This window comes from Heterocephalus glaber, unplaced genomic scaffold (assembly GCF_053883595.1).
Source record: "Heterocephalus glaber isolate CG9 unplaced genomic scaffold, H.glaber_assembly_v1.0 deba00000546, whole genome shotgun sequence".
In the NCBI taxonomy this organism is placed as follows: Eukaryota; Metazoa; Chordata; class Mammalia; order Rodentia; family Bathyergidae; genus Heterocephalus; species Heterocephalus glaber.
In genome coordinates this window covers 5,901,887-5,917,595 of record NW_028258147.1, presented here as the reverse complement: position 1 = coordinate 5,917,595, position 15,709 = coordinate 5,901,887, and the positions used below count along the sequence as shown (strand labels likewise).

The window sequence follows — 15,709 nt, the reverse complement described above, 5'->3', positions numbered from 1 at the left end:
CTGCCCATAAAAAAAATCAGGTAACATGAAAGACAGACTCTAACAACAAAAACAAAAGATAAAAACCAAAACCAACACAACAAAAATCTCCTACATATTTCTTCCAACCCAGAACTCTTGATTTCATTTATGTTTCATAAGGGAATTAGAAAAGAGAAGGTTTTTGTTTTATTCTATTTTCTTGGTGAGTAGCTTAAAGTGTCAAGAATTTTTGTATAACAAAAATAGTACTATAGGAAAAAAACATCCTTCAGCAACTAATGAACATTATCTGTTCCCTTTTAATTCTGATTTATATCAAGTTCAATACAATCATACTGGTTCTGGCTTTCTCCTTCAAGTAAAAAGTGAAAATTAATTTGAGACCTTTGAGTCATCTCATACTTTTCAACAATTGAATCTGACATCATTATAGCCCAGGATATTCTGTGTTTTCAAATGAGTAATGTAGCTTTTTCCCTCTTCCCTTCCTTCTTGTTTCTTTGCCTCTTTCCTTCCTTCACTCCTTTCTTTCTTAAATACATACCATTTTGAGGCATTTAACATATTACTAAACTTTGGCCATCACTGTTGGATAGTGGACTATTGTTACAGTTTGATAAAACACCTCCCTTCCCCAGACAAAGGCAGCTGATGAATCCCCAAAAGAGTGGCAAGAAATCCACGATACAATCTGCTCATGGTGGCCATTGGTCCCTGCCTGACCTGAAACAAAACCCATGCCTTCTGACTAGAGAGCCAGCGTCTCTTGTTCTACGGGGATCTCCCGATTCATTTACACGAAGAATATATATGCCTTTCTGGGAGAAGCAGCAAAAAGAGGTATTTTTCCCATCACCCAGTCTCCTGGGGCTCTTTCAAATCACCTTGACAGAGAGGAAGAGAAAAGTTGGCAGGTTTCAGCACATTAATAGCAAACGACAAATTAGGAACTATGTTCTTTAATCTTCAACATTCATAATTGCACAAAATATCAGTGATCATTTAAATAATACATGTCAAATAATCTAATGAAGAAACTAGTAAAGTAGAATATTAAAAGAAATACCTTGAGCATGTAAAAAATGTCTGATAGTGACATTTAACACACAAAATGTGGAATTAGAACAGGTCTTTTGGAATTTTAAAATCCTCACCAACTGGGCAAAGCACTATGGAGTAACATACATAAATATATTCAACCTGCTAGATTTCTCTAGCAAATACACAGCAATCTTGTAGGTTTGGCTAAACTGTCTTTCTATATACTGGAGTTTCAAACACTAATCTGTGATAATGGGAGTGGAAAATAGGAAAAAGGGGGACATTGCTTTGAAAACAGAATCCAGTAGGGAAGTCTAATCTCCTGATTACTCAACTTTAAAATGGCATAACCAGAACATTGTTATAGAGCGAAGCATTTTTCCTTAAAGATGTATATGCATCAAAGATGGCTAAAAATTTGTCCAGAGAAGTGTGGAAATGTTTGCATTTTTTTTATATATGCCATAAAGAAAATAAAAAGCCAGAGCACTCAAAAAGGCTGAACTAAGTTCTCAGGCAATAAATTTATGGGAAACACGAAAGGCTCCTCATTAAAGCTATGTGTATGTTGGCTGAATTTTATACAAGATTCTTGAATCTTGTGGAAAATTGGGCACGTCTTGACTTCTCAACAATGTCCCTGGTTTGTTTGATTCTAAAGCACTGGAAAATGTTGCACTTTGGAAATCAAGTAGAGAAGGATAAACACACTGTAAAACAGAACTGGGCTGAATCTGAGTTATTTTTCCATATGTCTCTATGAGACATTTATTATGTTTATTTCTTGTACAAACACAGCCCCCGTGCTAGAAATACTGTGGTGCCATTTTTTTCTTTTGGTGGTGAGAAATAGTACTGTTAAGGCAAATCTTACCCAGCAGCAGTAACCACCTAAGGACAGGCAATTTTCAGTTGGCTTTTCAGAAGCTGGTTGCCATGACAAAGAGCACAATTTATTCCTCAGTCCCTTATCACAGCCACAATCATAGACCATAAAAATTAACAAGGCTCTTTTCCTTTTTGCATGATTTCAAAGTTCCTCATCCTTACCTGAGGTCTTTTGTTCCCCCAATTAAACAGAATGAATGTCAGTTATCTAGCAATTCAATTAATGCTGATTCAAAATTCCGGCCAAAACCAGAATCTATAATCACAATCTCCTAATCACAGCTCAGTCATGAGAATGAAAAGTAAGCAGGAAATTGCACTAATTACTCAATTAGACTAATACTGTATTTTTAAGCAAGGGTTTAAGGGGCTGTCAGCCCTGACAGAGGACTCTCGAGTCCTCCTCACCTTGTGTGTTCCCCAGTTGCCTGAGTGAAGCTAATGTTTTCAAGTGGCCACAATTTCTACCCATTTAATGCAGATGGACCTGAGTGGGGCAATGGAAATATACAACTGCTATACTGACCACAAGTGAGGCACGGCTGTGGGAGCTTCTGGGGGCTCTCAACACAGGCTGGGTGCTCCTGGGTGAGGCCCTTCTCCTGCAGTGATGACAGTTGAACACACACCTTTCTGGCCCCAGGAAACCATTTAATGAAGGGGAGCATTCAGGAAGTGTAGAGCTTCTCCACTAAATTGTAAAACTGAGCCTTGCCCACAGGCACCACTTCCAAACTCCAAACAGAGCCTGCAGCATGCTGAGCAGAGCATGCCTTAGACAGCTGCCTGTGCCTGGTGCGAGGCCTTTGGGCTGATGGGACAAAGATGCATCTGCATCCCTGCGGACAGCTGCCCACACCAAGCCCACCTGGGGCAGCTCTCATGAAATTCACAGTGAATGAAAAAACTGATTGGGAAGAATACACCAGCAGATGTGACTGAAGTATTTACAAAACAGCATTGGATATAGAGCAAACAAGCTGGATGGTATTGGAAGCGGGGGGGGGGTGGGGGTTCCTATTCAGTTTCAAAAAACTTAAATATTCTGTAAACAATACGGAGGACACTAGAGCCTATCACACCTCTGGGTTTCATGGTCATCTGTCAAAATCCTTGATGGGGAGATAAAAGGGATAAAAGGGAGAGGAGCTGAACATGGAGAAGGAAGATGGCCTATCCCACAGCTGTGGTCTTTCCTCTATAGCAGCTTGCGAAAACGACCAACTTGGGGACTGCTCAGGGATTCCACGGGAAGGAAAACATTTATTTGACTAAATGAGGCAGTTTTTACTTCCAGGGTTTGCCTTGCAGGTGACCACTGCTCTGGGAGCGGGGGTTGGAGTGGCTGGCAGGGCCCCCTGCAGGCAGGTGATGACTGCTTCGGGAACCAGGTACTTTGGATTCTCTCCCCGAGGAGTTAGTTTTGTTCAGCCGGCCTGAAGGGAGCAAGAAAGAGGAGCAGAGGTGCACGAATGATTCCAGGGACAATTGGCCAAGTAAACTTTTAAATTAATGAAGTCCTAGTCTACAACCACTTTTAAGCTAATGAAGTCCTGTGCAGCATCTACTTTGGGCCAGTGTTAATCTGCTCCTCATCCTTGTGACCAATTTGCAATTGGGGAAGGGAGAAAGGATGGAGGGAAGCCCAGATCACTTTATTTCTTCCTCTCCATTATCCTCAACAAATCTAGTCTGTCTTTCATCCCTTCCTTGGCAGAGAAGGGTACAGGGTGAATGGCAATTAAAAAGAGAGATGAGAAATCAAGGGACCAAAGATAAGTAGGAAGAGAAATTAGGAATGCTCTGAGAAGTATCTTACAAGTAGCAAAGCAGTAGAAGGAAAAGGAAACTTCCTAAGAAGGAATCTGAATGTCACATGCTTTGCTCCTTAACTCTGCCTGAAACACACTTTGATTGATACACTCTCTTCTCTATGTCTGGGCTCAATGCCTAAATCTTGCCATGACCAGGGATCAGCTCTGCCCCTTGCACCTATGTCACACATAGTCTCAGATATTTTAAGGCTTTGAATATAAAAGATGAAGCTTTTCTTTATGATGAGGTGATGTTCAAAGCTGCAAATCTCAAGCCTCACAGGAAACAAAGGTCAAAATATCTTACTAGGATTATCTGCAGGACCCTGGTCTTCTTCCAGATAATATTCTATCTTTTTTAAGTCTTCTGGGGTAAATCTCCATTTGTTCTCAGCTGGTGTGGGTGGCAGCTTGGGGCTGGATCGTTTGCGGGCAGAACCAGGCGGAAAGGCCTGCTGGCAAGACGCTGGCAGGGAACCAGTAATCAGTCCTTCTGGGAATTTCTGAGCTAAGACTTTTAGACCTAGATAGAGAAGATCATTAGAAAAAGCAGGATTAATATACTGAAGGCCACACCAAAAGCTGGAGAAAAGCCTGTCTTCTAATCTTTGGTCACCAAGTTGAGGCCAACACAAGGATGTGAAATTTTCTTAACTGTTTCACCATTAAGAAAATCATACTAGAAAACGTGAGTTGTTACATGGGATTCTGAGAGTCCCATTTGCTTAAGTCTTCAACTTTCTTGCAGAGCTCTGAAGCAACACTGTTATTTTAGGAATTAAGAACATGTACTGATAGAGCTAATGGATGTTTTCCATAACTCCTGGTTCCTTTCAGCCAGCATGGCTATCTCTTTCCAGAACACTAAATTCCAAGCACTGAGAGGAAAAGATGATGGGATGGTTTGAAGGCTTATGTGTCCAAAGGGCTGTCTTTTAAGTCCTACACAGAGAGAGACCTTACTCACCTCCAGAAAGCATGAAGAGGTTTTCAAAGCCCCGCTCACACATGGTGGTAGCTGCCTGGCTGGCCAGCCTCTCATCATCGTCATACAGAATGATGATCTTGCCGTGGGCATTTTTCTAAGAGATGAGTTAAGGTTCTAGGCACTGGGCTAATGCTCCTGGACTATAAGAAACCCCTAAGGAACAAAAAGCTGTCATGGTTCATCCTTCTGAGTTCAGGAAAAACTCAAGGACCCATTCTTATAGGTTACACCAGTAGGTACTGGATTTTTCCTATTATGGAAACCACATGAACTGGTATCCTTGCCATTTATGAACTAGTAATACCCTGGTCCAGGGCAGCAGTAGTTACATACTTTATACTGTTTAGTTCTTTTATTCTTACAATCCTGGAAAATAAATATTACAATCTCCATTTTACAAATGACAAAAGAGAGATCCTAACTTCCGTGTCCAATGCATCCGCTGAAATCTTCCTTACAATAATAAAAAGATGGAACTACCTAAATGTCCAAAATAAAGGAATGATTTAATAAAATACAGTAAATCTGAAAATTAAGATATTATTACAGAGTATCAAAATTGGAGTTCACAAAGAGCTTGTATTAGCATGGGGAAATGTACTATAATATGAAGTGAAGAAAACCAAGACACTAAATTACATATACAGTATGAGTTTAACTTTCTTACAAACACACACACACACGCACACACACAGACAGGAGAGTCTGGAATAAAATATACCAATAATATGAGTTTGTGCTCAATTGTGTGAATATGGGAGACTTCTTTCTTTTTTTTGGTACTGGGGATCAAACTCGGGACCTTGAACTTGCAAGGCAGGCAGTGGAACCACTGAGCTAAATCCCCAGCCCAAGATTTAAATTTTCTTTTTTATATTTTTCTAGGATTTAAATTACTTTCTACATGTAGGATTTTTTTTTTCTGGTACCGGGATCAAACTCAGGACTTTGCACTTGAGAGGCAGGCAGCAGCACCACTGAGCTAAATCCCAGGCCCTATAGGTAGGATTTTATGAATGGAAAACATTAAAGTTTTAAATGAAGAAAAAAATAGAAAATAGTTTACTTAAATTCTACTTGGGTAAGCATTCTGGGGGACTTAAGTCTTAGGACTCTCAACAGATCATAATCCTTAACCTAAATGGTTTTTTTTGGTCCCATTGCAGTGTGGTTTGGAAGCATCCGCTTCAAAGTCAGGATATTTAGCAACAAAGTCTCAAGTATGCTAACCCAGGTAGTAGCCAAGGTCCTTCATGGTTTTCTACCAGTAAGTCTGAGTCTTACAATCCTCATGCCATCCAATTCCTTAACATATACATAAAACAAAGGATACATATTCAAGAATATCATTGGAATAGGGGTTCATTGTTCTAGACAGAGTTGCAATTGGGTAACTGTAAGCTGCAAAGAGAAGAAAAGGTTTAGGAAGCCCTTAGCTTTCATGGTACAACTTGGTCCCAATACCTAGCTGGATTAAAATCTAAGAGGTAAATATATTTTCAAAATCAATGAGCTATACATAAACCTAAATACTTCAGTGAATGAAAAGAAACAGGACACTATGAAGAAAGGATAACCTTCATTTTACTGCACACAGTTAAGTGCTAAGACCCTAAGTCATCTGAGGACACAGCAGACTGTTTCAGAACACAGAACACAAGGTGCAACCACCTTGAGAGGTTTCCATAATGGAAAGAGTACACAGAGTTGAGCCTGGGCTGAGGTTAAGCCTGCCTGCCCCATATGCAGGCTGTGTTCCTGGAGTGAGGCACTATAGAGCTTTTTCTCTCTTACCTCCAACAATGTGGCCCTGCTGGTAAGAGTCTCTATCACGTACATCTAGCAACAGGAAGGGGCAGTCAGGATAAGGTTTGTCTTTGGTGTTGGGCTCTGCTTTCTTCATGAGCCCTTTGTCTAGATCCAGTTCCCCAACACCACTGATGACACTGGAAGTGAAAAAGCAGGTCAGTAGAAAGCAGACGGGGGTTGGTGGCTTAAAGGTCAGACGTGGTTCTCCAGAAAAGGCACTTCAAAAGGAAAGCTAAATGGATACAGTGTCTCAGTTCTGCCTCTCCTCTGATGGGTTCCTATTTCCCCAAGAAGGGACCCGCATGTCCACTTACCTTCAGGCAGTGCATGTCAGGCAGTGCAGGTCATTACATGGCCCAGGTATAGAAAGTGTAAGGTACTCCCTATCTCTGGCAGAAAGGCCAGCATTCAGAGTGGGAAAGAGGGGAAATCACCAATACAATAGGATTTTGAGGAGAATAAGACAACAGAGCAAAGGGAAAAAAATAAGGTTAATAGGAGAAGAAAAATTAAAGGTGCTTCTATATATATACTATATGCAATATAAAGCAATGATAATATTTTATATTAACTCCTGAACAGACATACACCACATAATGACATTCTAGCCAACAAAGGGCAGCATATGGGATGGTGGCCCCATATGATTATAATGCCTAGTAATATTGTAGCCATCTTAGTTTGTGTAAGTGCACTCTGTAATGTTCCTACTACAACCAAATCATTTAATGACACACATTTCACAGAATGTCCCATCATTAAGTGACTATACTTACACAGTGACCTATTCAATATGGATACTGAACTTTAATACTTTCGATAGTTATCTGCACTTACTTCCATTTTACACATTCTAATGTTGAGGCTGAAGAGGCTTTTATATTTAATGGCACTCAGATAATGAGACAGAGGAAGAGTTAGGATTAAAATGAGGGAATTCACCAATAGTTCTGTTCCTATAGTCTTTAAACTATTAATATTAGTCACCATCTTAGTATTATTAGGAAAATGCGGGGAACACAAGAATCAGAAGACTGAGAAGTCTAGGTGTTATGAACAAAACAGCAGGTAGTAAAATATCTGAAATGGAATAAGAAGATGGTTACTTTCTTAGAAAATATTAAGACATATGCTAAACCTCAGACTAATATGTACCATAGCTCCTCTCCTATCACAGCACATCAAAGTCTGCACTGAAATCCAATGAACACTATAACCCTATGCTACAGAGTGCATATTTTATTGAACCAAAGGAAAAGAAAATCTATTTGATATGAAACTGTATCCTCAGTGGAAGTCCTATTACCGATCTCTTCTTGAATGCATTTTTAGAGTCCTTTCAGAAAAGTAGCTGTAAAAATAATACAGTGGTACAATGGTAATGACAATTGCCACTTTTTCTCTAGTAGAACCAAGTTTCTCTGGTAGAACTATTTCACAAGTAGAAAGGATGGATGTATGCTGAATATCAGCATATTAGTCTTATAACTAATATTTGTGAGAAAGTGCTACATGGAATAAAGTTCATGGGAAAACAAGAATGGCAACAGTCATTGTTTTCACTCTCTTTTGCACGTGTTCTATGTCACAGCACTCTGTGTGGCACCATAATTAAGTTTCTGTTTCTGGACAAGGAAATTATGAGCTCCACAAGACAAAGAAAAGGGGGCAAAAATCATACTCTGAACAAAAAAGCTGTGCTTGTAAAGCTGAGTCCTAATAAACTTACATATAGGAGGGCTCAAAAGAGTGGAAATGAAGAGTGAAAATTAATATTCATCTATTAAAATATTGTTATGTTAATTCAGTAAGAATGCTGTGAAAATGATTCAGGGGGTACACTTATAAAAAGAGAAAGCAGAAAGGCTGGGATTAAAATGTGGGATGTCACAACTGCCAGTTCTATTGTCATAGTAATTAAATCACTGAAATTGGTCTCTCAATTAATTTGAAGGTAAAATGCAGTGACAGTCTGAATCAGATGATGGTACCTCTGCAGAGTGGAGCGGCTAGAGTCCCCTGCTCCCGCATTGTTGATGAATTGGACAGGGCTGGGTGACTGCTCATCCGGGCTTCCTTTCCCATTGGTCCTGGCAGTGAGTTCAGCATCCAGGTCTGAAGGGGCAGAATTATTATCTAAAATTTCAAAATGAAGAAAAAATTGAACCTTAGGATTTGTACTTAATAGGTTGTTTCATTGAAATGATGTCAAGAAAAGGAAATCTTATTCCCATTATTAAGTAAATTGTTTTAGATGTACTAATGCACAAGTTGTCAAAATGCAATGGGTTCCAGGAGTTCCTAAAGCACTCCCTCGGGGGAGGTCTGCAAGGTGAAAACTATTTTTGTAAGATGTTATTTGTTTTTTTTACTGCGTTGATAACTGCACTAATAGCACAAAAGAGATAATGTTTAAAATTCCTAGCATCTTAGCAAGAATCAAGGCATGGCGCTAAACTTTCTTAAAAATCATATTTTTCATCATCATCCATATACTGACAGTAAATATGGCAGTCACATTTAAAATGTCCCTGTTAAAGCAACAATAATTAATAATTTTACTAGATCTTACCTTGAAGCACATGGCTATTTAATAATGTTCTGTGTGATGGAATGAGGAGTCCACACACAGTGATGTTTGCTATATCCCTAAGCACCGTGAGTATCACAAAGAAAAGTATTAGTGTGATTACTGAGCCTGCAGCTGAGCCAGCCCCTTGTGATGCTGACCTTTTCTACTTGGAAGAAAAAAACTGACTGCTAAGACTGTGCATTTGGCAGAGATTTTTTTTCAAAAATAGAATTAAATGAGCCCGTCATTTTAAGGAAAACATCTGATGGTTATTTGTTGTCAATGATTAAATTTTGAGCAAAAATCAGAATCTTGAAAACTGCATCTGCCAGCAGGAGCTGAAGTATGAGGAGCTGCTTCCCCATACTTATGGATGTTTCTGATAAGACAGATGCCAAAATGAATAAATGATTTTATTGATAGTGTATAAAGAAATGTGTCAACACAAGATCTACATAACTCAGTAAAATGACCAATGCATGATGAAAAAATCATGCATGGCTAAAGAAGATTCACTAAAAGTGCAAGACAGACCAATGGATTTTAATGTAACAGACTATGAAAAGTTCCTTGATATAGTTTCAGATTCCACAGTATATCTAGGCTTTAAGAAATGACTAGTCATAAAGTTTTAGTGTAGTATCTAAGAAAAAATCCACAATTATCTGAAATAGCTATTAAAATATTTCTCATCTTTTCAACTATGTGTCCATGTGAGCCACATTTTCTTCATATACTTCAACCCAAACAGCATATTGCAACAGACTGAATGCAAAAGTAGATATCAAAATCAGCTGTCTTCTATTAAATCAAGCATGAAAGAGATTCACAAAATATGTGAAACAATGCCACTCTCCATAACATTTTGTTTTGGAAATATAGCTATTTTTTAAAAAAATATGCTTTAATGGGCTGGGGATATAACTCAATTGAAGAATGCATGCATGAGGCTTAGGTTCAACCTCCAGTACAACCACCAAAAAAACCCTTAAAAACAACAACAACAACAACAACAACAACCTTTATGTTTATGAGTTTAGTATTGTTAATTTTGAGTGAAATAGTAAATACAAATAAATAAATGTTGTTTAAATTGTCACTTTAAAATTTTAATGTGCTAAATATTGATATAATTCACATAAACCAAAGCTCTTTGGATTCCTCAATAATTTGTAAGTGTAAAAAACAATAATTTGTAAGTGTAGAGGAAGACTGAGATCAAACATTTTGATTTTGCTGTTCTAACCAATACAATAAAAAAAGAAATAGAAGAGGCCTAGTTATTATAGAAGGTATTAAAATTTACTTTGCAGATGGGATAATATATCTAAAAGCTATAAGGACAATAAACAAAACATTTTTCCTATACACCAATTAGAGAATAATATGATAAAAATCTGGTTTTACAGCTGGGTGTGGTGGCACACAGTAACTGCAGCTATAAAATATACCCTCCTAGAAATAAACCTAATACAACTGTAAAGGACCTATAAAAACATGTAAGTCCTTTATTGGACATATAAAAGTTCTACTTAGGGGCCTTAGAGAAGATCTCAATGAACAAGAGTGTCACACCTTGCTTATTCTTGACTGAGTAACTGAAAATAAATTTTTTTTAAAACTGAAAATAAATTGATGTTAATTCTTTCCAAATTTGACTTTTATCCTTAATACTAATCCAAATAGGATTTTTAAAAGTTTAAACATGAACACACATGCACATACAAATAAGTAAAGAGTAATTTGGAGAACTTTCTTTATCAAATAGTACTCATAATGAAAAGGCAGGTGATCAAAACAGTGCAGGACTACAATCAGAATAATGGAATATAATAGAGTATGGAAAAAAATCCTAGAATATAAATAAAACATTAATAGACCCATATCACAAATCAGTGGGTAGAGACAGAGCTACTGAATAAATGGTGCTGGGACTATTGCTCAATTATCTGGAAAAATCTAATTTAGAAAGTCACCTTACATCGTACACTAAAATATATCAGATGGTTTAAATGTGAAAAAATCCAAACAAACAAATACACCAGTAGAAGAAAACACAGATGAACACTTTACTTTATTTTGGATATTATGAGTCTAAAGCAATAATAATTTTAAAAAAACAGTAAAGGTTAATAAGTTTGATCATGTAAAGATGAAAAATCATATATGTCAAAAATCAACAGAAAATTTAAAAAACAATAAAAAATTGGGGAAAATATCTGTAACAAAGGTTAACACACTACAGTTTTGTTTTGTTTTTTTTGGTACCGGGGATCGAACTCGGGTCCTTGCGCTTGCACAACAGGCGGCGAAACCACTGAGCTAAATCCCCGGCCCCATATTACAGTTTTTTAAAAATTAATGTTTTAACTGGAAAAAGATGATGTGAACAAGGTAAAAATGAAAACAAGATGAAGTTGTTCATATGGAAAGGAAGTCTTCTTCCCTGCAGGCTCTTAGGTCTCCTCCTCCAAGACCCTCTTCCATATTTATGTCCCCTTCCAGAAATAAAACAATTACAAATTTTCCATATATTTTACTTCCTCCCTTTTTACATTTCCAGAACTCTTTTCATACTGCTCTGTATTTTGGGGTTTTGGGGGTTTTTTTTGTATTTTGGGTTTTTGTTTGTTTTGTTATTTTAGTTTTACTTAATAATGTTGCTTGGAAATTGTCCCAAATAATGAAAGAAAAAGTGAAGAATTTTGTCATTCATTTTCAGGGTTGTATTGGTGTCCAGCATATACAGATAACAATTATTTGGAGCTCTTACAAATGAATAAGAAAAAAATGAGGGCATGTAAATTCTTTTTAAAAAGAAAAAGTATTTTAGAGAAAGAAATGTGTGCAACCGGTATTCACCCGTGTGCATGCACACACACAGCCCAATGTCATTATCAAAGAAATAAAAATAAAATAATTAGCATTTTTTCCATCCACTGAATTGGCAAATATTTTTAAAAATAATAATTATTCAGCATTAGCTAGGCAGTTCTGCCCTCTCATTTCCAATGGAAATGCAACTAGATACAGCCACGCTAGAGATAGCACGGCAAATAGCACTGAGCATCTATAATGGTTCCATCCTTTGACCATCTGCAGTAACTTATCTTTAGGGAATAATGAGAATCATACAAGCATTTATGAATATAAATTGCAGCATTATTTTATTAAAGTGAAAAATCAGAAAAATTTTGATGCCCAACAATAGAGAATAATTAAATTATGGTATATATCAAGGATGTACATTATATGACAGTACAACCTTTACAATCATGCTTTTGAAGTCTATTTAATGACACAGGAAAGTATATATGAAAAGATGTTAATTAAAAGCAGCATAATACAAAACTATACACAAAGAATATGGATTTGATAGGGGTGAGGAGATAGATGGGGGAAATGGACCAAAATGTTAACAATGATTATTACTTATTTTAATTTTCTCCATTACCTATTTTAATACAGTTTTCTTAATTTACTTTCTAGTCAGGGAAAAGTGATAAACACTGTAAAAGGAGATTTTTGAAGTCTTCAATGATAGCCAATATGTATACAGATACAATCTGTTCTACAGGCACTCCTGAGTGAGTTATTATCTGTGTAGAGCACTAGAAAAAACACTAATATTACTCACACATTATGGTGTCCTACTTTACAAGAGCCTATTTTGCTGTGCAAATTTATCTCAGAAGAGAAAATTGCATGTGCCCATATGTTCTGTTGCTGCAATTTCAATAATGAATTAAAGAACCAAATCTAGGTGCTTATATAACCCGGTTAAAATTGGAAGTACTTGTATGAGGGGACTCAATTATCTCTGTTACAAAGAATCCTTATTTCTCTGCTGTGTGAGAGGCATCTGTCAAAGATAAATTCCTGTCATTTACAGATTCTCTTTATCCTCCCTAACAAAAACCAGCCCAGGGAAATGACAGTTGAGCCCCATAAAACCAGTGTTCAGACTTCCTGAGAAACTTGTCTTGAAATCAGAAGTTAAATTCCTGACCTACATCAACCTTACAAACACACTCCCCTTCGGTAAACAGCCGCACATTGATTGTGAGGTACTTCAGGATAAAATCAAGACCTGAAGTCTGTATTCTTTTTATGAGAGTACAACTACAGAGGTTTTATTTTCCACTTGGTATTTTAGAAAGGAAATCTGGAGCCTACTTATCTTCCTAGGCTTATCTCCTATCCAGCGCTTACTCTTCCCTCAGATCTCAGCCAGACTGGATTAGCCTATTCCCGGAACATACATAGTGTCCTTTCATCTCTGTGCCTTTCCCAGGGTTGTTCCTGGGTTTACAACAGTCTCTTCCTTTAGGCTCCTTTGAGGTTCAGTTCAAATCCCTTGAGGAAGCCTGCCTTGGTCTTCTAACTGGAAAGCAACTTTCCTCCCTTAGAATTCGCATAACATCCGAATTTCTCCAAAAGAACTTTCTAGAATCCCTTCATGAAGCAGTGGAGAAGACACTGTAACTGTGGGAGACACTCAGACTAGTGTCCCAGTCTATTTCTTACTGCCACAGCATGCTGAAAAGGGGATTTAGCTTTTGTGGTGTAGGCTTCTCACCTGTAAAGGGTACCTTCCTTCCAGAGTTGTTAAGAAGATTAAATAAAGCACACATGAAGTACCTAGCAATATATACTCAACAAATAGTGGCTGCCTTCTGTTCTTGCCTTATTTGATTCTGCCGCACTGGTAATTTTGTCACACTGTTATTCTTCTTCCTCAACACACATACCCCTGTGCATGTGCACACACATGACTATAAATCCCACATAAGCAGTGCTGCTTTGTTCATCTCTGTAGATTCAAAGTACTGAATTCTGTGACTTGTATGTATATTTGTAAAAAATATTTGTTAAAAGAAGTAAATAATATTAATATACTATTAATATACTAATAACACATCTAAAAATTTAAAATCTAAATGTGTTCAAGAGCCAGAAAACCACATGGCTTTTTTTGGTAAGAACTAAGAATTAACAATTAAAGAACCAGAGAGCATTTCGCTGAGAGTAACAAGCTAACTACAAATAGACATATCAAAGTCCTGAGTCCCTGGGAACATACCAGTAAATGCACAAGGTGACTACTTCAGTCAAATGGTCAATCTGTTGTTTTCCCCACACCTTCAATTCTCATTACCTTCTAGCCTTTGAATCTCTTCAGCTGTCACTTCCAGTGTTTGATCAGATAGGGAGGCAACTTGGATGACCTGATAGAAAAAGAATGAAATGTGTATACGTGTACAGGTTTGTTTTTAATGAGGCAATTCCACTTTTACAAACATCAAACATTAGAGATCTCTTGTTTTAACTGCCATTGTCCTTGCCTAGAGACTGAATCTTAGGTCCCTTTACTTTCAGGGTGGTAATTATACTCCAGATGATCATTCCAGAAGAAAAGATTAATTTAAAGCATTCCATCAGAAACTTAAAAGACCAAAAGGATAATTTAGGACAAGAAACATGAATAAGAGTTTAATACTACATTTTGTATATCCTGGTCCAATACAACAGTTTTTTCTTGAAAACACCGTATTGACCTACAATAACATAATGGTACTGGCAATTCTCTATGCAATGAAGAAAAAAATATAACCATGAATATACTGATGACAGCATTTTACACCTAAATACAGTGTTCATTTTTAAAGCACTTCTCATAGCTCATAAAGCCCCAAATCTAACCTACTTTATGCTAGTGGAACTCTTTTTTGCAGGCCAAAGATTTCTTGTGCATAATTTTAAAATGAAAGAAGAAAATGATTTGCCCAAAGTAACAAAATAACTCACAGTAGAACAATTTGGAAAAAAGTCCAGTTTTAGAACAAGGGAAAGCACTTGGTTTCCACAGAGAAAAGTGTCTAAATAACCTTAGGTCCAGAATACCAGCACTCTGGGAGGCTGAAACAAGAGGATCACTTCCTAGGCAGCTTAGCAAATCAGTGAGATCCTGTCTCAAAATAAAATGTTTAAAAAAGGGCTGGGAATGTAGCTTGGTGCCAGGGCCATTGCTGAGTTCAATCTACACACATATGCACACACAAAGTACAAAGTAAAATAAAGCCTAAGCCATAAATTTGATGAATTAAAAGTAGAGGGCATATTTATTTACAAATTCTTATCACAGAAAAGAGTAGGCTGAAGGTGTAGCTCAGTGGTAGAATGCTTGCCAAGCATGGTCAAGGCTCTGGGTTCAATCCCTAGTACTGCCAAAAAAATTATTTTTTACACCATTCTTGTATGAACATAAACACCCCATACCAATTAATCCTCCTACAAGTGAAAAGCAAAGAACCAGAAGCAACCCCCTAGACCCGCAAACAGTTCTTGGAGTTGAATTTAAAAATGGTCAACATAAAGCAGCATAAAATGGTTTCTAATCCAATAGAAAGAACATTTAACTTACCAACTGTGCAAAAGTGGTAACTTTTAGTCTCTTGAAAAGCTCATCTTTTTTATATCTATAATCTGAAAAGCAAGGTAAGACAGATATTTATCTGAATTTATTTTGCTTTCTTAGAGCTGTTAATTTTCTAGTCATCAAGTTATATGGCATATCTTTCAAGTCATTCATATGCTTTTATACACACAGTATTA

General features: G+C 37.1%; 1 protein-coding gene across 8 annotated transcripts in view; it reads right to left on the bottom strand.

The window, feature by feature from the left end:
- Positions 1–1,762: 1,762 nt before the first annotated feature.
- Cep41 (centrosomal protein 41) overlaps positions 1,763–15,709 on the bottom strand; it is a 44,586-nt gene continuing 30,639 nt past the window's right edge. For all 8 annotated transcript variants that reach the window (XM_004856328.3, XM_021237611.2, XM_004856329.3 and 5 more), the window contains 8 exons: positions 15,519–15,580; positions 14,253–14,322; positions 8,514–8,658; positions 6,508–6,659; positions 6,047–6,114; positions 4,693–4,807; positions 4,033–4,248; positions 1,763–3,347 (listed from right to left, as the gene is read on the bottom strand). In XM_004856328.3, the coding sequence (XP_004856385.1) occupies positions 3,199–3,347; positions 4,033–4,248; positions 4,693–4,807; positions 6,047–6,114; positions 6,508–6,659; positions 8,514–8,658; positions 14,253–14,322; positions 15,519–15,580 (977 nt within the window). In that variant the 3' untranslated portion in view covers positions 1,763–3,198. The remainder of the gene's footprint in view (positions 3,348–4,032; positions 4,249–4,692; positions 4,808–6,046; positions 6,115–6,507; positions 6,660–8,513; positions 8,659–14,252; positions 14,323–15,518; positions 15,581–15,709) is intronic.